A 26,580-nucleotide genomic window follows, 5' to 3' on the forward strand; every position below is an offset into this window, starting at 1 on the left:
GACCTGCCCAGTGGGTCCCCAGGACCTGCCCAATGTGTCCTAGTGAGTCCCTGGGACCTTCCCAGTGGGTCCCAATGGGTCCCCAGGTGTGCCCAGTGGGTCCCAGTGTGTCCCCAAGGCCTGGCCAATATGGTCCCAGGGCCTGCCCAGTATGCCCCAGTGTGACATGAGGGCCAGCCCAGTGGGTCTCCAGGGCCTGTCCAGTAGGTCCCTGCGCGTCCCCAGAAGCTGCCCAGTGAACCCCAGTATGAGCGCGGGACCTGCCCAGCGGGTCCCAGTACCTCACACCACCAACGGCAACCGGGCTGCTGTAGGACCCCGCCACATAGCGCCCTCCCCCTCGCCCTCGCTCTTCTATTGGTCGATATTGCTGTCCTTTCCGCAACTGTCCCTTCTGAGTGGCTGGTTTGAATGCGCGGAGCGCCTTGTGACTGGCCAGAGGGAGGGAGGGGCGCGACCCGTGTCCCCGCCCTTCCGCTGCGATTGGCGGCGCGCTGGGGGCCCGCGGGCGGGGATTGGCGGAGGGTTTCGGCGGGCTGAGCCGAGGTTTGAAACGCGCCGGGCCGTTGGGGCCGCCATCGCCTCCGCTCAGCAGCGCCTGCCGCCGCCATGGAGCTCCAGGAGTCCCCGTCGCCTCTCCGAGTGCGTGCGGCGCCCCGCCGCCTTCTCCCGCCCCACGCACCGCGGTCCCCTGTCCCCGCAGGGCTTCGGGTTCCCCCGCCGCCCCATCCCCTCCATGCCCCGGGCCTCCCTTAGCTCCCGGCGGGCCCCCTCAGGGTCTCCCCGGGCCCCTCTCGCCGCCTCTTCCCCCGGTCCCCCCGGTCTCCTCAGCTCCCCCGTTTCTCTGAGATTTCCCCCATCCACGTTCTCCTCGGGCCCCTCCCGGGATCCTCCCCCTCTCCCCTGGTACCCGGCCGCCGCCCGGGCCCACTCCAACTCCCTCCCCCCCTCCCCCGGACTTGATCCCCTTCGGCCCCCCCCCCAAAATCGCCTCCCGGATCCCGCTGCCCCTCACTGCCGCTGTCTCTCCCCCGAGCAGCCCGCGGACGATAACCCCCGGGTGCCCAAGGGCGATGGCACCAAGAAGCAGGTCTCGGTGGAGCACATCTACCAGAAGAAGACGCAGCTGGAGCACATCCTGCTCCGGCCCGACACCTACATCGGCTCCGTGGAGCTGGTCACCCAGGTGCGGGGGAGGCCCGGGGCACGGGAGGGTCGTGGGGCTAAGCCGCCCGAACTCCTCGGTGCAGGCGAGAAGTCATTAGCATCTGTTTATAACGCACAAAACATTTGCTTTACAAACTGATGGCACGGAAGAGGTGGTGTACCTGGGGTCTTATGTATTTCTTGCCTTCTTTTCAGCAAATGTGGGTTTTTGATGAGGACGTGGGCCTTAACTGCAGAGATGTGACCTTTGTGCCTGGCTTATACAAAATCTTTGATGAGATTCTAGGTAAGGTGACTTACCTGTTGAGTCAATGGTTGTCGAGTTATTAATGGGTGCTGAATGTCTAAGAAACTGGAACTAAATGTAAGAACTTATCAAGTGTACTTTTGTCTAGTTGCGTTGTTGACCAAGTAATGCCTACCTTGATGGATGGTGTTCGCAGAGTACATTGTTTGTTGATTGGGCTTGGAAATATTGGATACTAATGTCCTTCTGTTAGCGCTACCTAATAGTAAGCCATTCATGGGACGATGGCACACTCTACTACAAAACCAATGTCATTCAGCCCCAAATTCTCCCTTTTATGTTAACTCGTAGTACTCCTCTTTGTAACTTGCAAAATATTTGCATACCAAGGTGATTATTAGTAACATTGTATTGAATTTTTGCATTCGTTCCACTGAAGACATGTTATAGTTAATAGTTTTGTCTTCACTGAGAATGTAATATAATAACAATAATCTTTCCATCCTAGTCAATGCTGCAGACAACAAGCAGAGGGATAAAAGCATGTCATGCATTAAAGTTGCAATTGATGTGTAAGTTTTATTTCATTTTTGTTCATTGCCTTCCCAACTCAAGCACATTAAATTTTCTCACTCAGATGCTGTTCTGCTAAGCTGGGGTAGCACTGGAGGGCTCTGCAATGCATCCGATCCAAGTTAGACCAAATGTAATACACCAGCTGTGAAAGTCTTTTTCTTTGTTTAGCCTCTTGGTCTCTTACAGAGTGCTGACTGGTGAAATGACTGCTTTTTTGTTGTGGTTGTTTTCCGTTTGTGGCCATTTTCCTCTTTTCTTCCTCTCAATCTTTTTATTCTGTCATTGAGCGTAGGTAGAGGATTTTTATGTGTGGTGGTCCCTTTCCTAGGCAGTATCTGCAGATCTGAGAATTTTTCTGTTGACTTGTCCTCCCTCTGCTGGCTGTTTCTGCACTTGCTGAGCAGAGATTTGCTCTTGATGAAATGGTGGCCTTTCCCCAGAGCTTTTGTATAACGCTTATTTCATAGCTCAGTCATTTGCAGCCTTAAAAACACACATTTTTCTTCCCCTAGAGAGAATAACACAATCAGTGTATGGAACAATGGGAAAGGTATTCCAGTTGTCGAACACAAAGTGGAGAAGGTCTATGTGCCTGCTCTTATCTTTGGACAGCTACTAACATCCAGCAACTACGATGACAATGAAAAGAAAGTCACAGGTAGGGAAGACTCTCAAATACGCACTAATATTTTTGAGCAGCCTGATCAAAAATGTGTTTAATCAATGGTTTAAATGTGTGAACTGAACTAAAGTGGGGGGAAGGGGATCCTTGATGCAACATGAAAACGGCGTTCTGAGTCCATCAGAGAGAAGTCTCCATGCTCTATTTTATAGTAATAACGCTACAAATACGGAGAACAGGAAAAGTTCTCTTTGAGCGCTAATCCCAATTAAATATGGGTTTGCAGTCACATACTGAGTTTGTAGGATATTGTTGCTTATTGACAGTTGTATTATTGATTGTGCTGAAGTAGCTGAACTCCTGTTAGTCTGGAATTCTTTTAGATGGTTTTGAACAAGGGTAATAACACAAGTCTGTTTTCCTTCTAATTCCAGGTGGGCGAAATGGTTATGGAGCCAAACTGTGCAACATATTTAGCAAAAAATTTACTGTGGAAACTGCATGTCGTGAATACAAAAAGTTATTCAAGCAGGTATGAACGCTTCTCATTTCAGTAAGGTTATACTCAAGGTTTTCAAAGAAGACCCTAAGTTTTTGTTCCAAAAATCTAGGTGTAACTTGCATTCAGTTCACCATGATTAGAATAAATTTGGTCTGTAGTTACTGTACCACCAAATATAATTCAAATGAATAATTAAATGAGCAGACATAATCAGAGTCTAGTTTTTAACCAGTGAGGTTTTTTAATTGGAAAGTATTTAAAACTCGTAAATCAGCTTGCTGCTTTTAAAAACTAAGCTAGTTGCTCATGTCTGTTAGACTTGCGGCTCACAAAACTTCTTTTTCTCAGACCTGGACAGACAACATGGGAAAGGCTGGTGAAATGCAACTGAAATATTTTGATGGAGAAGATTACACGTGTGTCACTTTCCAACCTGATCTGTCAAAATTCAAAATGACAATTCTTGATAAAGACATTGTAGCACTAATGTCTCGAAGAGCATATGATATTGCTGGATCCACAAAGGATGTCAAAGTTTTCCTAAACGGACAGAGGCTGCCTGTAAGTGAGCGTTTAAAAGAAACAGTAGTATCTGTATTTCTCATGCCATTTAAGCAGTGAGATTTTGTTGAAGCAATTTACCTCATTACACATAGTAAAGGGAAAATTTGCATTAGTGATTTCTCTACCCACTTTTCAGGAGGATATGAATTAAGTATTTATAGGAGCTGTTATAAATGAGTTGTCTGCTTTTATCTGCATGCAGGTGAAAGGATTCCGCAGTTATGTGGACCTCTATCTGAAGGACAAAGTAGATGAAACTGGTAATGCGCTTAAGGTTATCCATGAGGAAGTAAATTCTCGGTGGGAAGTATGTTTGACTTTAAGTGAAAAAGGCTTCCAGCAAGTTAGCTTTGTCAACAGCATTGCCACTACAAAGGTAACTCTTCTTTAGTTTATTTAGTCAAGCTAATGCCATATTCTTCATTAATATTCTTAGCTATTTTCAAATGTAGGTATGTTAGTGAAAAATACTTAGTTGCTTAACGTTGCAAAGACTATGCTTAAAGTTTTAAATAGATATGCATACTTCTTTTTTTCCAATGGAATCACCACCAGGTCTTTGGTCCCATTTTCCCTTAGGGTGGCAGGCACATTGATTATGTAGCTGACCAGCTTGTGACTAAACTCATTGATGTTGTGAAAAAGAAGAACAAAAACGGAGTTGGAGTGAAGCCTTTTCAGGTACAACAGAATTTCCCCAGTGGGAAACACAACTCTTGCATTATTGCAAATTGTAACTATAGCTTAATGCATTACTACATTAATAATATGTATTTCCATTGTACGGACGATACATATAAAATTGCTAATTATAGAAGTCTCATATTGTCCAGTTTAAGCCAACAATCTTCTCTTTGTTTGGCTGATGTATTTTGTAATCAAAACACTATAAGTCAGTGCAGATGCACTGAAACTCAGTATCTTTTAGATAATACCTATTTAGGCTGAGAGCTGCGGATTCCTTGACATCCCAAAGCCTATAACATTGTTCATGAATGTTCATTAGCTGTCCTAAATTCTTTCAAGACATCTAGGAAAACTCAAAAACATACAGCGATAATTGAGTTTTTCCTCACTGTGTGATTCTGACAGGCGAATGCCCTGCTGTTACTGAGATGAGCCTGTATAACGTGTGATGCGTGTTGTATTTAACTATAGGTGAAGAACCACATGTGGCTTTTCGTGAATGCCTTAATTGAAAACCCAACCTTTGACTCTCAGACTAAGGAGAACATGACTCTGCAGGCAAAGAACTTTGGCTCAACCTGTAAACTGAGTGAAAAATTTATTAAGGGTGTAAGTATTGATATACACAGATAATCAAGATGGCTGTAAAACTGCATCTTATGTTTAATGTGGCAAATAGATACTTTTGAAGTAATGTCATGAACTAAAGAAAAAGTATATAACTTAAAATTCTGTCATTGTTAAGGCTTTTCCCACAATTTTGGGGGGTTATTTTTTGTATTGCAGGCAGTTGGCTGTGGCATTGTTGAAAGTATCCTAAACTGGGTAAAATTTAAAGCTCAGAGCCAGCTGAATAAGAAATGTTCAGCTGTGAAACACACTAAGATTAAGGGTGTTCCTAAGCTGGATGATGCCAATGATGCTGGTAAGTGTTTTACATCCTTTGTAACCAATTCATTCAAAAACAGTTAAAACTTGTTCATTAGACAAATGAAAGAATTGTCTCCTAAGGAAAAATGAGAAAACCTGTAATTAGAGTTTATCCCCATTTTACAGTCCCGTTTACTGTGTTTATCCCCATTTACTATGTGCAGTGCAACAAAACCTGTATGGATTAGGAGATATTTATTCTCATTCAATTTGTGAGTATGCAGGCTTTGATTTCACTTCTTAATTAGAAAATTGACTTGGTTTTTTTTTTGGTTGGTTCTTTTTTTTTTTTAGGCAGCAAGAATTCTTTAGATTGTACACTTATCCTGACCGAGGGAGACTCGGCCAAAACGCTGGCTGTCTCTGGTCTAGGAGTGGTTGGTAGAGACAAGTATGGAGTATTTCCCCTTCGTGGGAAAATACTCAACGTCAGAGAAGCTTCTCATAAGCAGGTTAGTTGGAAAATCTTTATAGTTTACATGTTAGAAGGTGCGGTGTGCTTTGTGTAATGCAATGTGTTTTAACTGAGTCAGTACAGCTGAACACCTGGAACACTGTAACTCATAGGAGTAGTGTCTCAAACGCCTGAGTCTAGCCTCATCTTCAGCCTGCCTTGCTGGTTAAGTGGGAATATTAAGTCCTGTTCGGTATTTTGCCTGAAGGGATAATAGTGTTTGTGTTTGGACTAGAAGATGTTTGGAATGATCTAGAATAATTTAAGCATTAGACTTCAGTTTAGAAATGATGAGTTTCTAAACAGCAAAAAAGTACTGACAAGGCAAAGCTCATTCTACAGTATACTTATGGATCATTTTAGACTTTTTTGAGCTACGTTTTAAGTCTGAAAGACAAGTTTTTATTCCGTGTGATCTTTTCCAGATTATGGAAAATGCTGAAATCAACAACATAATCAAGATTGTGGGTTTACAATACAAAAAGAACTATGAAGATCAAGAATCTTTAAGGACTCTTCGCTATGGAAAGATTATGATTATGACAGATCAGGTTAGGTTCACTACAACTGAAAATTGGGAGAGGAAAAAAAACAACACTTGAAGAAGAAAATACTACCTTTCTCCCACTGCCATTCTTGTACCCAATTCTCTGTATTCATTTCTTTTTATCATTCTATATTTTAGTGGGTCATAATGTCTTTTCAGCCACAAAACAAAACAGATAAAGTAGAGGGGGGAGTAGCATCACCAAATACCTAAATACTGCCTTTCCAGTCTGCTGATTCAAGGTCCTTGACCAGTCCTTGATATCTTTTTTCACCAAGAATGTGCCTTTTCTGTTTCTCTTAATTTTCAGTAGTTAAGCAACGCATGGTCACCTTTTTAGAAGTGAAAGTTAATAGGGTCAGTTAGCTGGAATTACAGAATCATTTGCTATTAAGCTAACAATTATCACTCCCATCATGTCCCTGATTAAATATGTCTTCTTTTTTTCTCTTTTTTTTTCTTTTGAAATCAGGATCAAGATGGATCGCATATCAAAGGTTTGCTTATTAACTTCATCCATCACAACTGGCCATCCCTTCTAAGACACAACTTTTTGGAGGAATTTATTACTCCCATCATAAAGGTAAGGGCTGGGTAGATGGTAAGGTGAATGAGTAAGCATCCATTGGTCCAAATCTGCCTCTCATTTCATGGTTAAAATATTTGTTCATTGTAGGCCTCTAAAAACAAAGAAGAAATTGCATTCTACAGCATTCCTGAATTTGAAGAATGGAAAAACAGTACACAGAACTACAATTCATGGAAAATCAAGTACTATAAAGGTTTGTAGAAAACTTAATATGGTGCAATTAAATGATCCAAGTAAGAGCATTCATGATTAAATTTAGAGTTAGCCCTGCTTTTGCAGAAAGGGTTTGGACCGGGTGACTTCCAAGTCTCTTCCCTCCTAAGATATTCTGATTACAAATACATGCGGCATAAAATATAAAAGTAAGGAAACAATAACCTCTAACTGGATAAACCTCAATAAAATCTCTCAAAATGGAACTACAATATTGTAGGTAACCATCCTTTCAGCCCTCTTAGGCAATTATGCTCAGTTTTATGTGCTATTTCCACAGTGCAGTCCTTGTGTACTGTTAGCACTGTAAGCTAAGTACTTCCTCCAGAATCGCTACCAGTAAGAAAGCTGCCAGCTGCAGAACAATGGCTGGGTGATGAGGAATCATTTCCAATTTGCAGTTAATCATTTCAGATATCTACAGGAGTTACAGACAAAATCCGAAAGTACAACACGCAGCTGCTCACTTATCTGTAATTCTTGTGATTTTTGTGATACCTTACACCTCATTTTAAAGTAACGTAAGTTTTCAGTAAGTCATCTTCATGCTGTTCATTTATATGATGCATCGCAGGAACTAGGCATAATAAAATATTTCTTTGAACTGCAACTCAATTTAAGCAAGAAGTAATTAGGATTAACTAGTACTGTCTCTGCAGGTTTGGGTACCAGCACATCGAAGGAGGCTAAAGAATACTTTGCAGATATGGCTAAACATCGAATTGGCTTCAAATATTCTGGGCCTGAAGATGATGCTGCGATCACCCTGGTAACTAACACTTGATTTAATTGCTGACTTACTACCTTTGGTATTCTACTGCTTGGAGTGCTGGGTATTTTCTCTTAAAATGCTCTTAGAGGCCTTTGGGCTTGAGAAAATCTCTTTGTTACCAAGGCTACGGCTTTAGTCTAACCAGTAGAAGCAAATCTGTCCATGGACCTCAGGCCAAGAGTACCCTTTTAATGATGGTTTTTAAATATAGCTCAGAACAAACTGATCACTACAAACCAATTGACATTTTCAGACACAATAGTAAATATTCCTTTAACATTTTTCTGCATGTTCTGCTGCAATTCTCCCCAAGTCAGACCTCCCCTTTCTCCCCCAGATTTTCTTCTTGCAAAATGGTTCACCAGTGGATTAAAACAGTCCTCACTTCTGTGAACTTCTTCACCTTCAGTAGGCATTGACTCAAGTATTCAGAGCTATTAGGCAATGCCAAAAAAACAAGTTTTTCCCCAAAATATTGATTTCCCCCCAAATCTGCTTTAGTTTTTCATTACTATGTTAAAAATCCATAATTTAAACCTAACTACCATGTCTCCTAAAGACTGGTGGAAATTACGCTCTTAATATATTTAGCTACAAGAACCTTTTATTGCACTTCTTGGGCTATTAAGTCAGCCTGTTTAGCATGTTATTCTCCTGGGTAAACTCCTCCTGCATGCTTTCTTTTTCTCAAGTGATCCAATAGGGCACACCACAGAATGTCCTAGAATTCAGTTACTTTTCATTTTGTAATATACAGGCCTTTAGCAAGAAGAAGGTAGAAGAGCGAAAGGAGTGGCTGACTAATTTCATGGAGGATAGAAGACAACGGAAGCTGCATGGTCTGCCAGAGGTAAAAGGTTTACGTGTATGAAGGAAACTGGTTTCCTCTCTCTCCCGGGGGCTGTTCTCAGCTTCAGTCTGGCATGCTACAGCTGCACACAGCCCAGAGTCAGTGAGTCAGTCACTGGATTACGGGACAGTTAATACGTTTCAGGATTTTGCAGAGTAGCTTCTTCTCTCATCCGTGTAGCCTCGTTGTCAATTGTCCAACAGTTAATTTCATTTTTTAACTCTTATCTTTCAAATTACTTTACTGATAGGGAAATGACAACTCAAGCAGGACTGTATGAAGACTTTATTTCTCAAAAAAATGGGCCTGCATCGTGGGAAGCAGTGTTCCACATGCTAGGAATGTCAGTGCTTGAGCTGTGTTTAGCTAGTCTTACAAGGAGCTTCCATTTTAGTGAAATTAGCCAAGTATGAGCTAAGAAACAGATTAGACCTTGTTAAAATTAAGGCAATCTTGCACCTGTTTTTCTTAGGAATACCTATATGGGAAAAATACTAATTACCTGACATACAACGACTTCATCAACAAGGAGTTAGTCCTGTTCTCAAACTCAGATAATGAAAGATCGATCCCGTCACTGGTTGATGGTAAGTTATTTCAAGATAGTGATTCCTCATAGTGCATTCCCCAGAACTTAAATGGGTGTTTGTATGTCATATCATCAGAATCAGGGTAACCTGCTGAGTTTTCAGTGTCAGTGTTCTGAAGTCCATTTTCTGCTGGCCAAGTTTTTTAATCTTTGGATTAAATGTCTTGTCCATTTTGTAGTATATTATTGCAAGTATCTTACTCTCCTGGTGTAGAATCTTTAGGTGTTGTCGTGGTTTAACCCCAGTCGGCAACTAAGCACCACACCACTTGCTCACCCTCCCCCCCCAGCCCTGGTAGGATGGGGGAGAGAATCGGGGAAAAAAGTAAAACCCGTGGGCTGAGATAAAGACAGTTTAAGAGGACAGCAGAGGAAGAGAAAATAATATTAATAATGATGATGATAAAACAATGTACAAAGCAAGTGAGGCACAGTGCAATTGCTCACCACCCACTGATGGATGGCCAGCCTGTCCCCGAGCAGCGATCGCTGCTCCCCGGCCAACTCCCCCCAGTTTCTCTACTGGGCATGACGCCGTATGGTAGGGAATAGCCCTTTGTCCAGTTTGGCTGTGCCCCCTCCCAGCTTCTTGTGCACCCAGCAGAGCATGGGAAGCTGAAAAGCCCTTGCCTAGCGTAAGCACAGCTTAGCAACAACTACAACATCAGTGTGTTACCACATTGTTCCCATCCTAAATCCAAACCACAGCACTGTACCAGCTCCTAGGAAGAAAATTAACTCTATCCCAGCCGAAACCAGGACAGGTGTATAAGTAGTTCTTAGTCTCTAGAGAGCAGAAGAGGGAAGTGAAACACATTGTGCATTCTAATCACAAGATCTTTTCTTTTTTATACAGGTTTGAAGCCAGGTCAAAGGAAAGTTCTGTTCACATGTTTCAAACGAAATGATAAGCGGGAGGTGAAGGTTGCTCAGCTGGCTGGTTCTGTAGCTGAGATGTCCTCATACCATCATGGTGAAGTAAGAACCTGGCCTGGTTGTGCAAAAAGTTTTTTAAGTGAAAGGCAAAAAAGCCCTTCTGTTGACTTGGCAGTTAAGATGACTCTAAAGCAGGATTAGATGTTTGAGTATAAATGCCAAAGCAAAGTGGCTGTATATCCGCTATTAATTCTTCAATATTAATTTAATCTGAGATTGGTCAGTCTGCCTGTCCTACCTAGACTTTATGGGAGTATATTTCATTCAAAAAGTAGAACAGGAAAAACCTGCTTTATTTGTGATACACTTAGGCAGACATTAATAGCCTTTCTACCTTGGGAGGAGAAGTTAAGCACTAAAACAAGCTTCCCTTGTGAGATTGATAGAATCTTTCACTGGAGATTTCAAGAACAGGTAGATAGCAATATATCATGGGTCACTAGAATATATCTAGTCATCTGGACTGGAGGGTCTTGGGATGCACTTTCAGTGAGAGTTTCCTCTAGTATTTTATTAGTTGGGTTTATTCTCTATATCAATTCTGTTCTTGGTGTGAATTTTATCTTTAACTTTGTCCATGCAGTGAAGAATTCTGCATTTTTAGCTGTGAACCTTCCTTTACTGCAGGCATCGCTGATGATGACTATTATTAACTTAGCTCAGAACTTTGTGGGCAGTAACAACCTCAACTTGCTACAGCCTATTGGTCAGTTTGGCACAAGGCTGCATGGTGGGAAAGACTCTGCCAGCCCTCGATACATCTTTACGATGCTCAGGTCAGCATTAAAGATTTCTTACTGTCTTAAATATTCTTAGCATATTACAGGACTCAATTTTACAGCAATTAAAATGAAAAATGAATTTACTTTTTCCCTTTAAAACTTTGGACTACTTGCATATTCAGAGTAGCAACAATTGAAGTGAGATTTGGATGCTAGATTCAGATATGTAAACTTGGTTATCATCCCAGAGAACAGCAAGGCATAGCAGAGAATATGGAAATGGGAGCGAAAACAAAGGGAGAAATTTGGGTAGGATAATAAAAAATGACCTTGAGTTGGGAGAGTGAAGTTCTAGTATCTGAAAGTACAGTGGTGTCGTCTCTGTGACCCAGTGGTCACTCAGGTTGAACTTGAGTCAAATCTGTTACTTGAGCACGTGTATGGTCGTACTAAAGCAAGGTATAGAGAACTGGAGCCTTCCCAGACATTAAACGTCTAATTTATATACTTAAAGTACGAGCTTAGGGTCCCGTATAGTCAGTGGAACCTGTGGAGATTGGTGAGATTGCTGAAGATGCATCTCTGTTCTGAGGGTTACTCTAGAAGCCGACTTTCCTAACACAGACACCCAGGCTGTATGGCTAAGGTTGGTTGGTAGTAATAAACCTGATTTATGTGTTTTGTTTGTTTTCTGGGGGGTTCTTTTTATACATGGTGGTCACTGTTCTGTAACAAGAATTTGGGCTTAAATTCTCTTTTCCATTCTAGCCCGCTAGCACGGTTGCTGTTCCCACCAATGGATGACCATATCCTGAGGTTCCTATATGATGACAATCAACGTGTGGAGCCAGAATGGTATATGCCTATCATTCCAATGGTGCTGATAAATGGAGCAGAAGGGATTGGTACTGGCTGGTCCTGTAAGATCCCCAACTTTGATATCAGGGAAGTCGTGAATAATATCCGTCGTCTGATGGATGGAGAAGAGCCATTGCCAATGGTAAATAATGTATTTAAAAAACAATATCTCACTCGTTAGTTTATTCAGCACATATTGGAGCATTTCATGCAAGTGCTTAAAAACAGAAGCATCAACACAAAGCTGAATCCCCTGTTCTTTTCTGCTTAGCTTCCTAGTTACAAGAATTTCAAAGGCACAATAGATGAGCTGGGACCTAATCAGTATGTGATAAGTGGTGAAGTGTCTATCCTTGATTCTACAACCATTGAGATCTCTGAGCTGCCTGTCAGGACATGGACACAGGTAATAAACGGTGAATTTGCCCTAGCAATGTATATTTTGCCCTGTAAAGCAAAAAGCGATTAGTGGGTTTTGGAAAACATGGGTCTGACTTTGATTCTTTTCTCAGACTTACAAAGAGCAAGTTCTGGAGCCAATGTTAAATGGGACTGAGAAGACACCCCCACTAATCGTAGACTATAAAGAATATCACACAGACACGACAGTGAAGTTTATAGTGAAGATGACTGAAGAAAAACTAGCCGAAGCTAAAGCAGTGGGGCTGCATAAGGTCTTCAAACTCCAAACAAATTTAACATGCAACTCCATGGTATGTAATAGATTTTACTGAAGAAAGTTCTTGGTTTAACTCAAAGACTGCGTGAACAGCTGCAGTTGCTGCGTGTAACAAAAATACTCTTTTGCAGTAACCTATTCACTTGAGTTTTTCTGCTGTTACTGGTTTTAAATCAGCTTTCTAAATATACCTTCAAAAGGTCAAGAGACTGGCTTGGGAATGGGCCCAGAGTGGTACGGTTTTGCCTGAAGGAGTCAAAGTGATCTGAAACCACACAGTTCAGGGAAACCTTTGTTGTGACAACAGCACCACCATTGAATGTCTGGATTCTGACAAGTGTGAAGTTTGATGCAAGATGTTTATCCTGCAGATAGCTTTAAGATTCAAGTAACCTTAACCCTACTATGTGTTTCCAAGAACTTTGAAATTCTAAAATTGTCTCTGCTGCTGTGCTTGCGAACTGAAGTAATTTCTTAAAACAACACTAAGGTTTTATAATTTGTTGGCTAATAATTCAATTGTACTATCACACCTGTGTTATAGGTAATTTTCAGTGGGTTTGGAAATCAGTTTTATCACCATAACGCCTGTGTTCTTTCATCTAGGTTCTTTTTGACCATGTCGGCTTTCTCAAGAAGTATGACTCTCCCCAGGATATTCTTAAAGAGTTCTTTGAACTCAGGCTCCAATATTACAATTTGAGAAAAGACTGGCTTATTGGAATGCTAGGTGCCGAGTCTGCAAAACTGAGCAACCAGGCTCGTTTCATCCTGGAGAAAATAGATGGCAAAATTGTGATCGGTATGCATTGTTCTTGGTTACTTGGTTTCTCAAACTGGGAGAACTGGGTGCTCCCTTGAGTTCTGTCAGCACCTCCTCAGCCCCGGACTGGCTCTTAACAAACTACACCAGAGCTTATCTTTCTGTTCCAGTAACATACAAGAGGAAAATGCCTCACAGAGTATCCTTGGTCTATAGAGCATTATGCACATGTTAATTAAAACAGGATACTCATACAGCTTTCCTACTGCGTGTTTGACACTATTTTGAGAGTAAAAATTTTTTTAACAGTTTAGCAATAATTCCTATCTATTTCTGACTCAGTAGAAAGGGGTAGTGTTTTCTGTTCAAATGCATACTTCTTAAGAACCCATATCTCTCTCTGTTATCTTTGTGAACCTCTGCAAAAATATTCCAAATCATGCTCTCAGTGGATTGGGGTTTCAAACTTAGAAGATACTCAAGTTAGCGGCATCTGAGAATCATGAGCTAGAAAAAGAAACAGATCTTTGTTCCCAGCATTCAAATTTTTCAATCAACTCTTCCACCTCAGTCTAAAAGGCAGTCTGTATTTCACTTGCATTCATGGAGGACGCAGCTAGACAAAGTGTCATAAGATGCTTTGTGGTTTGTGTCTGAAGGCAGCCCAATAATCCCAACAGCCTGTGTCTGTTTGACTTGACTCAGGAAGAGAAATAATTTCCTTGAAATTCATTTTCTTGGGTTTTTGCAATAAGCAGTTCCAAGGCTGACAGAGCTGGTTTCATTTGTATTTGTGTGTCATGGTTGATTGCTTCTGATATCTTAAAAAGGAACAAATTCCAGCTGAAGCATTTCCATTGGTTGGGGCACTTACAGCATAAATTTCCCAGGTGAAGTCTAATGAGGTGCAAGCTATACCAAAGCCTTTGAGTGCTATCAGGAGTTTTTTCCTCCACCTGCCTGCTTGTTATCCTGAAACCTCTTTGATACCATCACACCTATTTTTTTCAAGCTCAAAAACTACTTAGGGCAGGGGAAATGCATATATGAAAATAAAGAAGAAAAATATTTACAGTGCTCTGGCAGGTGTTCCTGACAGGTATAGGAGCAATGCTGACCTGACAAATAACCTGCTAAGTAGGAACTTTTTAGGTGTTATTTCAGGCTCTTCCACATGTCCCACCTCTGATGAGGAAAGGCTATTTTAGAGCCCGATAGGATGCTGAGCTGCTAGAACCATGGGATCCAAAATTTAAAGCTCATCTGTCTTTCCTAACAGTGATTGGTAGTGGTCCCTAACTTGCAATCCTGAAATGTCTGTTTACAGAAAACAAACCCAAGAAAGAGTTGATTCAAGTTCTTATCCAGAGAGGGTATGAATCTGATCCAGTGAAGGCTTGGAAGGAATCGCAAAACAAGGTAATGCTTCGGTCATCCTCTCTAAATAGACCCTATCTCTGAAGCTTCATAATTTGTAGGAAGAAGCCCAAGTTGCTTTTCAATTTGTAGGATCAAGAGCTTGCATGTCTGGTATGTCTGTGATAGGAAACATAAAACAAGCAAAAATTCAGTCTCTTGTTCAGAAGGCACTGAGACCTAGTCATTCAGGTTTGAGTCTGTCGGGTCAAGTCCTCCTGCCACAGCAATTTCTGCTGTTCCTTAAGGGATTCCTTCTGCCTGGGGGACACAGGTGTGGAAGGGCTGTGAGGAAGATGGCAGTTTTAAGTAGCCTGAGGAGAGAATCTGGACTATCAAGACAGAGAGGTCAAGTAGAGTAGAGCAAAAGGGATTTGGAGAATTGTTTTTGCAGATGGATTCCTCTGTGCAATAGCAGCTGAGGCATTAAGAAGCGTAACTTTATCCATTTCTGAACTGTTCTAGAAGAGTCTAGGACACCATAAGCATATGGAGTACCTGTGAAGCAGTCCAGATTTGATCAATAGCCCTACCCTTGTATGTCATTATATTTGTTGACAATGTTTGTTTTAAATCCACATTCAGGAAGAAGAGGAGGAGGAAGACAGTGAGAAAGAATCAGCTGCAGCTACTGGACCAGACTTCAACTATCTGCTGAACATGCCCCTTTGGTATCTGACTAAAGAGAAGAAAGATGAGCTCTGTAAGCAGAGGGATAACAAAGTATGTTCCTTCCTTTTCTTATAAAAGCATTATTATATAATACATTTTTTTAATGGTGGATTAAAATATGTGACTGATTGTCAACTGTGATTCCCTTTAGGAAAAGGAGCTGGAAAACCTTAAGCGCAAGAGTCCCTCTGACCTCTGGAAGGAAGACCTTGCTGTCTTTGTTGAAGAACTTGATGTACGTCAGTGTCCAGTGCAGATGGCTCACTCCCTTGTAGTCTTATCCACCAGCTCTTTATTGACTTTTTTGTCATAACAAGGAAGCTAAACATGCAACTCCTATGTCTTGCCCTCATTGAGGAGAATGAAAGCTTTCTTCACCTTCGTAGCTTGGACAGGAGTAGCACTGCTCTGGGCCAGGGAGTTGAACCACCAAGGTGGCCGTTGGAAGGAGGTCAATTACCAGTCTGAATAATGAAGAGGAGTTTTCGGAGGGCTTGAGAGAAAACTAGTACTAGGATATAGTCTGAGGAGATGTAGATCAAAGGGCTTTGGGACACCGAAAAGGTGAGGGAGGAGCTGGACTTTACTGAACAGAGCCCAAATTGTGCGCAGGTGTCTGTGCACCATCACACCTGGTCACTGCCTGTGTCTCTTCTTACTCCTCAAGTAACCAAACCATAGCTCTGGCTTAAATCATTGCTTGAAAATGCGCAAATCTGTAGCAGAGTGGGAAGCTTCACTTAAACTGATGGTAGGAAATCTATCGGCAAGTACAGAGTGCTTCACTGCAAGGGCTGTGCTATGGTGGGGTTTTTTCAGTAGTACATTGTTTCTTTGATATTCTCATGGTTGTGTTATTTTATGCTCACCTCTGCAGGCAGTGGAAGCCAAGCAAATTCAGGATGAGATGGCAGGGTTTACTGGTAAACCTTTAAATGTGAAAGGAGGGAAAACGAAGGTGAAGAAGGCGCAACTGTCAGAAGTAATGCCATCACCTCATGGCGTAAGGGTTGTTCCTCGGGTAACTGCAGAGATGAAGGCAGAGGCAGAGAAGAGAACTAAAAGGAAAATAAAGGTAAAAAGGAACATTCTGAATGCTTAATCTTTCTTTACATCCTCTTCAAAACAGTCCTAAAGAAATGCACGTTCTTGTTAGCTGAACTTGTCTTGATGCAGCAGCTATTCAGGGAGAGGGACAGAATCTTAGGACACGGGGAACACTGGGAATGGATGTTTCTCAGTCTAAAGGAGAACAGATTCACAAACGTATCGGGAAATGGTTTAGAGGGAAATCTTTAGGCAAGAGCATATATCGCAGTGTCAGAGATGGGTTGGTAGCTTAGAAACGAAAAGGCAGATGCAAGTAAGGTTGTTCTAGGTGTCTTGGGGATTTTATAAATCCTCTAGCAGGCAGGAAGTACAGCTAGTAAATTAACTTCTCTATAACAGCCTTTGCGTTTCCAGTAATGCTTTCAGCCACTTAATGCCATTATTGTTCTCGATATCAAGGAGATAAAGAAGATTTAACTCTTTTTATAGGGCTAGTTGAAATTATGCCGCTCAGCCATTTGCAACACAGAAAATTGAAATATCCCCTCACCTGTTTTGACCTGTAAGCCAGACATATTGCTCCTTTCCTACAGATGGTTCCATCTAACAGTTTTTCCAAATAACTTGCACTGTTGTTTTTAACCCACCCTGTTCAATTCTGCATCCTCAACACACCCTAGAGCCACAGCACCAGCACACAAAGGCGGTACCAAAGCACGCTCAGGAGTGGGGACAAAGTTCCTGTTTTTGTTAATGTTGGATTTTGCAGTTTAAGTCACCTGATCTGGGGAAAGATCATGTCTGATTTACTTGGCTGTAATCAATTTTACATGCAGTTTGTTTCACAAACTCAGATTTCTTGTATCACTACCTTGCATACATCTAAAATAAGCAGCTCCTTTCTACATTACTCTGTGTGCCTCTTCTAATGGTGTGAGCTGACTCGCTATCTATTTGATATCTGCTTGTATCTTCAGACTGAAAAAAATGAATTTGATGAGAATCAAGAAGAAAACACATCAGGAGACAAAGAGCCTTCAGGCCTTAAGCAGAGATTAGTGCAGAAGATTAATACTGAGCAAGGTAAATGCTTTTATGTGTTATTCCATCAATGGAAACTGAGGGGAAGGGTTGTAAATTTGGTTATCTGACCTCTTCCTGAAGGTGATGAGTAACATCTAGGATCAGTATTTTTGGAACAACTACATGAGAGAGAAAGGGATCCTGGATAACAGTTAAGCAGGATACGTTACTATTTCTCTTCGATGTTTAAGCCAGAATCCTCTGGATTTAGTGATGTATTTCTAAGTTGAGCTTGAACTGCTGAGCCTGAAGTACACATAGAAGTTTCCTGGTTCATCCTGCCTCCCAATATTTTTCAGGTGCTAAGAGACAGGCCACTCTACCATTTAAGCCATTAAAGAAAATGAAGAAACGAAACCCTTGGTCTGACTCAGGGTCTGATTCAGACTCTGATTTTGAAGCGCCTCCTCAAAGAGAGAGAGTGGTTCGCCAAGCAGCAGGTGAGTGACGACACAAATGCAGAAGAGGGGCAGTCTGTGGAGAAGAAAATTGAACAAATTATTTAGAGAGCTCCCAGAGTCTGAGATCTCGGTCAGAAATAATTTTTAAGAGGCTTATTTATTTTACTGTATATAACAACTAAATATTTCTACCATTTGAGCAGATTTTCACAACGCTTTTCAAGGAAAAGCAGAAATGGGCAACTAGAGAAATAAGGTTATTGGTTTTAGTTACACAACTGTCTTGGCAAATCAAATGCATTGTTGGTAAGCAAGCCCAGAATACACTTGTGCTTTGGAGTCTTCTCACTGGCAGTCTCAATATCTGCTTGTTTTCATTCAGATCTTTATTTTTTAATAACTGCAGCTAAAATATTGAAAAATAAACTGCATGTTGCCAAATGTGTAAAATAATACATCTGTGTCATTTCATCAGCCAAAGTCAAGACCGTAATCAGTTCGGACTCAGATGCAAATCTCTCCAGCTCAGATGAGGACTCTGAATTTCAGGCCAACAGTGAATCGGATACAAACTCAAAAGAAAAACCTGCTCCCAAGCCCAGAGCTGCTCCAAAGTGAGTATTTCTCCACATAATCACTGGAAATGAGTTGTGCTTCTAGTGTTAATGCTGTACAGAAATTAATAGCTCTTTTTCTTCAATGCACCTAAAAGTGCATCATAAGTTGAAAAAATATTTGGGGTTTTGTATTCTAGGAAAACCACTGAAAAAGCAGCTAAAGCTCCCAAGGAAAAGCCAGTGCAAAGCGCTATCCCTGGTGAGTGCAAGACCTTCCAAACCTGGTTGATTTTCCTAAAACCCCATGAGAGTGCACTGGGCATTCTGACCGGTGCTTAACGCTGACAAAGGCAGACGTTAGTCACAAGATCTTGCAAAGAACCTTTGATGCTAGGGTACAAGCTGGTTTCAGTGCACTGGACTTGTCTGTTTCTAACTCGAATTTGTGGTTAATCCAGTTTTAATAGTTGTTCTTTTTATAAAGTGGATCAAAATTATTTCCTTCTGCTCTAATGTTTATAGCCAGAGTAGGTAATTTGACTGTTTCAGACTTCCTTTCTGGTTTCTTCATTCAGTTCAAGCCCAAGATGTTGCTAATGAAAATGTGAGTCAAGCTCCTGCAGTTCCTTCTGTCCTTGTGCCTCGCAGTAAGGCCGTATCTAAAAAACCTGCTGCAGCTAAGAAGGCCAGTGCCACTAAGGGTAAGGCGAAGTTTAGTAAGATCATTTTTAGATAACAATTATTATTCCGGTGGGAAACAAGTCTGAGTGATTTTGCTAGACATTTAGAGGCCTGAAAAACTTGAGTTTTCATTTCAGAAAAGATCTGAGGTTTGTGGCAAAGGTTGCCTAGTTGTTGTCATTTTTAAAGAAGTTTGTTTCCAAACATATCATGTTCTAGTTCATCTCAGACATGCTTGGAGGGAGTGAATTTTAGTTTGGGAACAGGAAAAGTGAATGCTTCCTACGGTGCTATGTAATACTTGGCAGAAATAATCCGAGTGGAATTTGTGTCTTGCAGTCAATGTCTTTTTGGGAAGAAAGCTACTTGGTAGCTCGCTTCCCAGGAAGAAGACAAGCTTCTTTGGGGTAGCTTGATCTATTTAGTGCTAGCTCGACCTCATAAATCTACAGCATTTGACTCAGGTTTTTTAAACTTAACTGCCCAGAGTCTTTGTGAAACTTTGAAAGCTGTTTTGCATATTCCATCACTAGCTGGTTTGGATCCCATCAGTATGGTAGTACGTTGCTTCACAGCAAAATAGCCGTTTCTTCCGCTTCTAAATTGAGAAAGCCTATATCATTCAAGAATGGCCCACTCATTTCAGCTTAACTTGGAGACGTGCTTCAAGATGCTGTTAAAAAAAAAGTCAAAATATAGGTAAGAAAGAACTCCACAAGTAACTGTTTAGTATAGATGGTAAATTCATTCCTTCTCTGTGCAAAAGTTTTGAAGGTATAAGATTGGTTAGACAGCCTTGAGAGTTCAGGGCTTTTCTATCTGAAATAGTCTGTAAATTGCTTTGGGTACATTTTAATTTGATCCTCTAAATGTAGTTGAAATAAGCAGATAAACAACCTCATTTCTCGTAATGTTGGGAAAGAGCAATCTTTCTAGAAAACCGTGCTTCAAAATGAGACCTGCGTGCTGACCTCGCAGCATAGTGCAGAGCCATATTTATGTTGGAAGTCATTCACAAACTGCGAATGAGAAGAGAGGCAGCAAAACAAGGTTTAAACGCAGAGTTCTGTTTCAGATAACCAGCCGTCCATCATGGATGTTCTAGCCAAGAAAAAGGCTGCACCCAAATCCAGCAAGACAGCGGTGAAGGAGGGACCCCTGGATTGTGAGGCTGCAGCAGCGGGTGACGGGAAGCCTGACCAGACCAAGGGGCGGAAAGTTATCAAAAGACAGCCAAGCTCTTTGGATTCGGATTCAGATTCAGATTTTGGCTTGAAGCATTCCAAATCAGTTGCAGTAAAGGTTTGTACTCTGCCACCCGTTAGAGTCGAGGGGGTACCTCAGAGTATGGTGTCGGTTATTCTGGCAGGAAAAGCGTGGCAGGGGTGGAAGCTCCTCTGCGACACCCGTCTTTATTGCTGGGTGGGGGGAAGGTGGGTGAGAAGGGGGGGTCGGGCACACGTACTTATCCCAGACTGTTGGTTTGGTCTCATCAGTCTGAACAACCACCTTACCCGTAACACAGCGGTGCGTTTTATGCTAATTGTGTTCCCTGTTTATGCTCAGATTCCTGATTCACTTCTGGACTATGCTTTCCCTCCAGAAATCCAAGCTGGACGACGATGATAGCTTTACTGTTGATTCAACTGCTCGTGCGGACAGCCCCGTAGCAGCCGTGCCCCGTACCAGGCCTGGACGTCTCAAAAAGCCTGTCCGGTACTTGGAGGAGTCCGATGAAGATGATATATTTTGAATTTTTATGACTATTTTAAACCGCTGATCCAAACTGATCTACGAACTAGCCTTCAGCAGAGCTCTTTACGAGCTGTCACCAAAGAACATCTCAGACTAGGAAATCTTTTCACTGAATTTAAGCTAGTCCAAAAATGTTTGTTACGAGTGAATACAGTTCTATTTTTCTTGGTTTTAAATAAGTTAGATTTGTTTAAACAGGAACACCCCCCCCCCTTTCCCGTGAACACTGGAGCCATGCACCCAGCTAGTGCTGATGTATTTCCCTCTTACCCATTAGCTAGCTGGAATCTTTTGACACTTTGTGGTCATTTTAATGTTCAAGTAGACTTTAGAACATATCAAATCCTTTAAAATACCCTCTCACATATATACCTTCCTCTTTAGATACCTTGAAAAATAATAAAATATATAAGCTTTTAATTCCACAACCATAAAGACGTAACATGTGAGGTGTAGGCACTTAGAGCTCCATGCTACTGTTTTTCTTTCTCTTTTCCAGTCCTTTATGTCTGTGCAGGCCCCGGTTGCTCAACCTCTGCCATGTTGAGTTTTAGCCTTTGGTTTTTTTAAATTCAGATTTAGTAATGGAGCTTTGTGCAGACTTGTCTCCACGCTGTGCTCAGTGTTGGCAGTTTTATCTTCTGTCCGGCTGCCAAGAAACCCCATGTTCAGCTCGTTCAGCCCAGAGGTCATCTTCAGGTAAGAGATGCTCGTGACTGCCAATGCCTTGTGCTGTTAAAGAGCTAAACGGGCGTCTCTGCAGTGCCAGCTGAGTGAGGCAGGACAGACGTTCGCCATCCGAGGATCTTTGATCTGTGGGAACTTGCAGGAAAGCCACTTGGTCGTTCCAATGCACGTGTTGGAAAGCAGCAGGTTCCCCCGTGCTGAGCTTCTCTGCTGCCATACTTGGCCCTAGAAAAGGCCGTTGTGCAGAGCGGCTGCTCAGCAGCGTTGAAGCTTCTCCTGCCTGTTCGTTCCCGGGGACAAAGAACTTCCCCTTAGCTTCTATGTGCCTGGCTGCACCAAGAGTGCGGTCCCCTGTGAGATGAGGCCTGTTTGCCACCTCAGTGCCACAGGGTGGTCGGACCTTCCAGCGCTCTGGTTCCTCAGCAGAAGCAGGGAAGCGCCATCTTCCCCTTCCCCTTCCCCTTAGAAGTACTTCACTGGAGTACTTCGTCGTGTTTTGTTTTTCATAGAGCCATTTCTATAGCACTGAGGGGCATTTCTTGACTGTCTATGTAAATGTTTTCTGTGTTTTTCTTCTTGAGTTTCTGTCCTTTTTAATATTTATGTAATAAAAGTGTTTTTATTCAAGCTTTCTTCAATAAAAAGGAGTTGTCCTCATCTGCCTGTTCCCTCAGTCTTCCCTTGCACCGGCTCTCCACCGGTTTTGTCCAGGGTGAGTACTTGAAGCTTTGTCTTTGTCCAGGGTGAGTACTTCAAGCTTTGTCTTTGTTCACGGTGAGTCCTTGAAGCGCAGACTTTCTCAGGAGCAAGAAGCCATCAGCTCCCACCCTCTCCTGCCAAGACTAGTCTAAATGGGTCATCTCCATTGTCTTAACCACGCTTATTACTTCTGAGGTTATTTTCAGTGCTGATTTAGCCATTTTTGGTGGTGGTATGGAAATTATCATTGCAGAGCTCACGCCAAGCCCTCTGCTCTGTGTGTAGGGCTGGTGTAGGTGGTCACCATGGCCTGGAGCCACGTAAAGAAGGTGCCGGGGCAGAGCTTCACCCTATAGAAGGAGCTGTAGGAGCCTCGGGCTTTGCAGAGAGGGTCTGCTCAAATGGTGTCTCTCTTCTGCTTCCCTCTCGGGCACCCGTGGCTGGGAGCTGGTTGCTTCAGCACTCAGGGGAATCTGGTGCCTGTGAAAAAGCGCTGTGAAAACCCCACTCGTGTCCTGCCTGGGTGGGAGTGGGTCAGCATTTGCTGCCCCCCAGCCCTGAACCCTGCCTGAGGGAATGCCTGCAGCCGGCTCAGGTGCTGCGGGGATCGTTTCCCTGCCAGTTCCTCGCTGCTGACGCCGTGGCTTTTCACAGCCAAGGTTTCCAAATTCCTGTGAACGCCCGTGTGGCACCCGGCGTCTGCCCGCACAGACCATCTGCCCCAGGTTCTGCTTCTGCAGCCGGCAGGGGTGGCCGCAGGTGAGCAGTGGCTGAAGTTTCTGATGTGCTCAGCACTCCCGGGCCGGAGAGTTTTACTCTCGAGGGCTGGATTTGTGCTAAGCTGCCTCCCCGGGCCGGAGTCACAGCCCTGGGGGGGCTGCCTGTCTGCCGGGGGGCAGCCGGCGGGCTCTGCTCTGGCTGCTCCTGGCAGAAATAGGGGGTTAGTGGGCAGGGTCCCCACAGCGGGAGGGACCGGGGTCACTAATGAAGCCCTGGGGAACGAGCCACGCTGTTCCATGTCCCTGCACCTCAGTGCTCAGCACCCCGGGGCCGCCAGGGCATCGTGCACATGGCTGAAACACGTGGCGCAGGGTTGGTGCGGGGCTGCCGTTGTGCCAGCAGGCACGGGGAGCCAGCAGTGGCTCTTGGGCTGGCACCAGGGGACAAGCAGGACCCAGCTGTGACACCCGCCTCCCCCCACGTCCCAGGCTGGTGATTCTCGGCACAGGGGGAGCTGCGTGGCTGCAGGACCAACTGGCAAACCCCAGGGCCCCCCCGTCCCCCGCTGCCCATGGCGTGGCGGTCACTTGCAGGCACTATCGGTGCCACCAAGGTGCTTTGGAACCCAGTCAAGTGTGGAAAGCACTGTCAGATTTTCCACTGCCAGGCTCTGGAGAGCGTCTCTGGCGCGTCCCTGCCGAGGGGCCGTGCTATTTACGGCTCTCCTTGCTGCAAGCGCGCCCGGAGACTCAGTTGTCACAACTCGCACAGCAAATGGCGAGGCCACGGCTGCGCCACGCCGGCTGCTCCGGGCTGGCTGCGTAGCTGCTCCCGTAACCCCGGCATCACCCCAAATGTATATATAGAGCGGTGCGTGCATGAACACACAGACACAGAGTGCGCCACAGTCTCTATACCAGGATTTTCTCCATCACAAAATCTCCCTGACCGGGGTGTTGGGGACGCTGAGCGCTGCTGCAGGGGGAGCTGAGCTGTGGGGCATCGGGCACCAACCCGCCCTGGGCATCGCACATCCCGCGAGGGGCGAGGGGGGCCCGAGGGTGACCCGCAGCAGCCAGGGCTCTGCTCCCCGTACCAGAAAGGGAATCGGAGGCACGGGCAAAGGCCATCGGTGCTTGCCCTTGGCCGGGCAGGGGCTGGCAGGGGCCCCGGCTGTGCCACGGAGGATTTCTTGCAGAGCACCGCAGAGCTTTGAAAAGCAGCTGCCTGGCAGCACGGCCTGCCGGCCAGCACATGCCGGAGCCAGGGACAGCCCGGGATGGTCCCCGGGACCCTCCACGGCCCCGACAGCGTCACGGAGCGGGGGGGCTGCTGCCAGTCCTGAGCATCCCCTGGGCACAGCACCCCGGCCCGGCGGGGGAGACCGGCGGGACGGGGGGGGCAGGAGCTGTCGCGGCACAGTCGGACGCGGCCGATGCAGCCGGGCTCTGCCAGCGCCGGGGGGGCCTTTTGGGGGCTGAGTGCTGTGGCTTGGTACCCTGAGGCCCTGGGGGTTTGGGGAGGCCAAGACACGGGGGCATTTCTGCATGGGGGGGCCGCTGCCCCCTGCACCAACCTGTGCCCCGGGCAGCTGCTGGCCCCGGGGCAGGGGCAGCGTCGGCCCTTGAGGCCCCCCCGGCAGAGCCGAGCCCCTCCCTCCCCTCCGGGTGCCCCTGCTGCTGCTCTGTCTCTTTAAAAGGACTCCAGGCGTGGCTGCGGGACCGTCATCCCAGCCCGGCCGGACACGGGACCGGACAGTCCCGCACAGCCCCGGACACCGTGGACCGCAGCCTCCGCAGGTACCGGGGCCGACCCTGCCAGGCTGGGGCTGTGGGGGGCTCGGGAGGGATCTGGGGGGGGGGACACAAGGGATGGGGAACCTGCTAGTCCTGCCGCAGCTGGTGTCCTTGGGCCCATCTCTGGGGGAGCGAGTCCCAGGGCACAGCAGACGCCTGGGGACACTCGTGACAGGGGTGAGCTGGGCTGGCACTGCCCGGCCACCCTGTGCGCGGGGCTGGTGCGATGCATTTGGGATTGGCATGGAGGGTGGTGAGCTGGAGGGGCCGTGCTGCCCGCTGGGGTCCATCCTCGCGGCCACGGCATCCCCCCAGCGCTGACCCTGCGCCCGCAGCGCGGCCATGGGCGAGTGGGGCTTCCTGAGCTCGCTGCTGGACGCGGTGCAGGAGCACTCGCCCATGGTGGGGAGGTTCTGGCTGGTGGTGATGCTCCTCTTCCGCATCCTGGTCCTGGCCACCGTGGGCAGCGACGTCTTCGAGGACGAGCAGGAGGAGTTCGTCTGCAACACGCAGCAGCCGGGCTGCAAACCAGTCTGCTACGATGCTGCCTTCCCCATCTCCCACTACCGCTTCCTCGTCTTCCACATCGTCGTGCTCTCGGCCCCTGCCGCCCTCTTCGTCATCTTCGCCGTGCACCAGGCGGCCAAGCCGGGGCCCAGGGGGGTCCCCAGCCAGCACGCCCGCCGCCTCCAGCCATTCTACGTGGGCAGCGTGGTGGCACGCATCGCGGCTGAGCTGGGCTTCCTGCTGGGGCAGGCGCTGCTCTACGGCTTCAGGGTGCAGCCGCTCTTCGTCTGCCACCGGCGGCCCTGCCCGCACCACGTCGACTGCTTCGTCTCCCGCCCCACAGAGAAAACCGTCTTCATCCACTTCTACTTCGTGGTGGGGCTGGTCTCGGCGCTGCTCAGCCTGGCCGAGCTCACCCACCTCCTGCGCAAGGGCCCCCCGCCCCGGGCTGGGTGCTGCCACCGGCCGCAGGAGCGGGGACCGGCCCCTGGGCAGCCAGCGGGGGCCACGGAGGAGCCACGTTGCCCCCCGCCACAGGGGGACCTGACCGTGTAGCTGGCCCCAGGCTGCCATTGCTGGCACGAGCTGTGGCTGTTCTCAGCCGTGCCAGGGCAGCAGGGCCGGGCTGGGCCGTGCCGTGCCCCGCTGCCCCCGGTTCCTGTTGTGGGCGGTGGATGGGGCCTCACCCGGCAGCTGCTGGAAAAAAAATATGGACAAAAGGAAAACAAACAGGTCCCATCCCTGCACTGCAGCAGGGGCACCCCTGACCCCCCCCCCCCCCCAGCATGGGGGGCCAGGGCTGCCCCCACACCCTGTGCTGGGGGTGTCATGAATGCATCGGGGCTCTGCGGGCCAGGGCAGCCCCTGACGTAGAGGGATGCAACCACAGCATCGGGGCTGGGAAGCGCAGAGCTTTGGGGGTGCTGGGGGGGAACCCCAAATGGTTCTGCCCCACTCCAGCCTTTGGAGACAGCCAGAGCCAGGAAGGGCAGATGGGGGGGGTCCTGGGGTGCCCCCCTGCAGCAAAGACACCCCCACCCCCACCCCCCAGGACTTGGGGTACCACAACCCCGACCATGCCCCCTCCCCAGGCACCCCCCACCCCGGTGCCCCCACAGCAAGAACGAGCCGGGCACTAGAATAAATAAACTTTATTCTGGAGCCAGCCCCTCCCCCCGTCCCCCCGTGCCGGGCCCCGCTCCCCGCGAGGCCGGGGCTGGCACTGCCACGCGCCCCCACAGCCCCCACCCCGCCTGGGGGGGCCGGGGCAGGGCCCACCCGGCACCCCC

General features: G+C 46.0%; 2 protein-coding genes across 3 annotated transcripts; both read left to right on the forward strand.

Annotated features, from left to right (window-relative positions):
* The first annotated feature begins 529 nt into the window (after nucleotides 1-529).
* TOP2A (DNA topoisomerase II alpha) lies at nucleotides 530-22,226 on the forward strand. Its single transcript, XM_072886019.1, has 35 exons — nucleotides 530-642; nucleotides 1,040-1,186; nucleotides 1,363-1,453; nucleotides 1,923-1,986; nucleotides 2,503-2,648; nucleotides 3,047-3,144; nucleotides 3,463-3,675; nucleotides 3,881-4,054; nucleotides 4,258-4,359; nucleotides 4,837-4,974; nucleotides 5,152-5,290; nucleotides 5,590-5,747; nucleotides 6,175-6,300; nucleotides 6,769-6,879; nucleotides 6,973-7,078; nucleotides 7,758-7,867; nucleotides 8,628-8,720; nucleotides 9,193-9,307; nucleotides 10,166-10,287; nucleotides 10,873-11,021; nucleotides 11,736-11,967; nucleotides 12,097-12,231; nucleotides 12,338-12,538; nucleotides 13,111-13,306; nucleotides 14,595-14,686; nucleotides 15,269-15,406; nucleotides 15,507-15,590; nucleotides 16,233-16,430; nucleotides 17,383-17,488; nucleotides 17,788-17,928; nucleotides 18,365-18,503; nucleotides 18,644-18,705; nucleotides 19,022-19,147; nucleotides 20,203-20,429; nucleotides 20,731-22,226. The coding sequence occupies exons 1-35, from the start codon at nucleotides 610-612 to the stop codon at nucleotides 20,878-20,880; spliced, it is 4,662 nt and encodes a 1,553-aa protein (XP_072742120.1). The 5' UTR covers nucleotides 530-609; the 3' UTR covers nucleotides 20,881-22,226.
* Nucleotides 22,227-22,249: 23 nt separating this feature from the next.
* On the forward strand, nucleotides 22,250-26,314 carry GJD3 (gap junction protein delta 3). Of its 2 annotated transcripts, XM_072886079.1 has the most exons (4): nucleotides 22,250-22,281; nucleotides 22,923-23,027; nucleotides 24,688-24,787; nucleotides 25,120-26,314. In XM_072886079.1, exon 4 carries the CDS (start codon nucleotides 25,127-25,129, stop codon nucleotides 25,844-25,846), a length of 720 nt encoding a protein of 239 aa, XP_072742180.1. In that variant the 5' UTR covers nucleotides 22,250-22,281; nucleotides 22,923-23,027; nucleotides 24,688-24,787; nucleotides 25,120-25,126; the 3' UTR covers nucleotides 25,847-26,314. The 2 variants fall into 2 exon arrangements, with proteins under 2 accessions (XP_072742180.1, XP_072742179.1); XM_072886078.1 differs by lacking the exons at nucleotides 22,250-22,281; nucleotides 22,923-23,027 and having other exon boundaries at nucleotides 24,480-24,787.
* The last annotated feature ends 266 nt before the right edge of the window (nucleotides 26,315-26,580 follow it).

The sequence above is a fragment of the Ciconia boyciana genome, chromosome 22 (genome assembly GCF_034638445.1).
Source record: "Ciconia boyciana chromosome 22, ASM3463844v1, whole genome shotgun sequence".
Classification (NCBI taxonomy): domain Eukaryota; kingdom Metazoa; phylum Chordata; class Aves; order Ciconiiformes; family Ciconiidae; genus Ciconia; species Ciconia boyciana.

Coding starts and splice junctions, on each gene's coding strand:
- TOP2A (XM_072886019.1), top strand. CDS start 610: ATGGAGCTCCAGGAGTCCCCGTCGCCTCTCCGA. Junction 10,288..10,872: donor CCTCATACCATCATGGTGAA/GTAAGAACCTGG, acceptor CCTTTACTGCAG/GCATCGCTGATGATGACTAT. Junction 12,232..12,337: donor CTGTCAGGACATGGACACAG/GTAATAAACGGT, acceptor TTCTTTTCTCAG/ACTTACAAAGAGCAAGTTCT.
- GJD3 (XM_072886079.1), top strand. CDS start 25,127: ATGGGCGAGTGGGGCTTCCTGAGCTCGCTGCTGGACGCGGTGCAGGAG.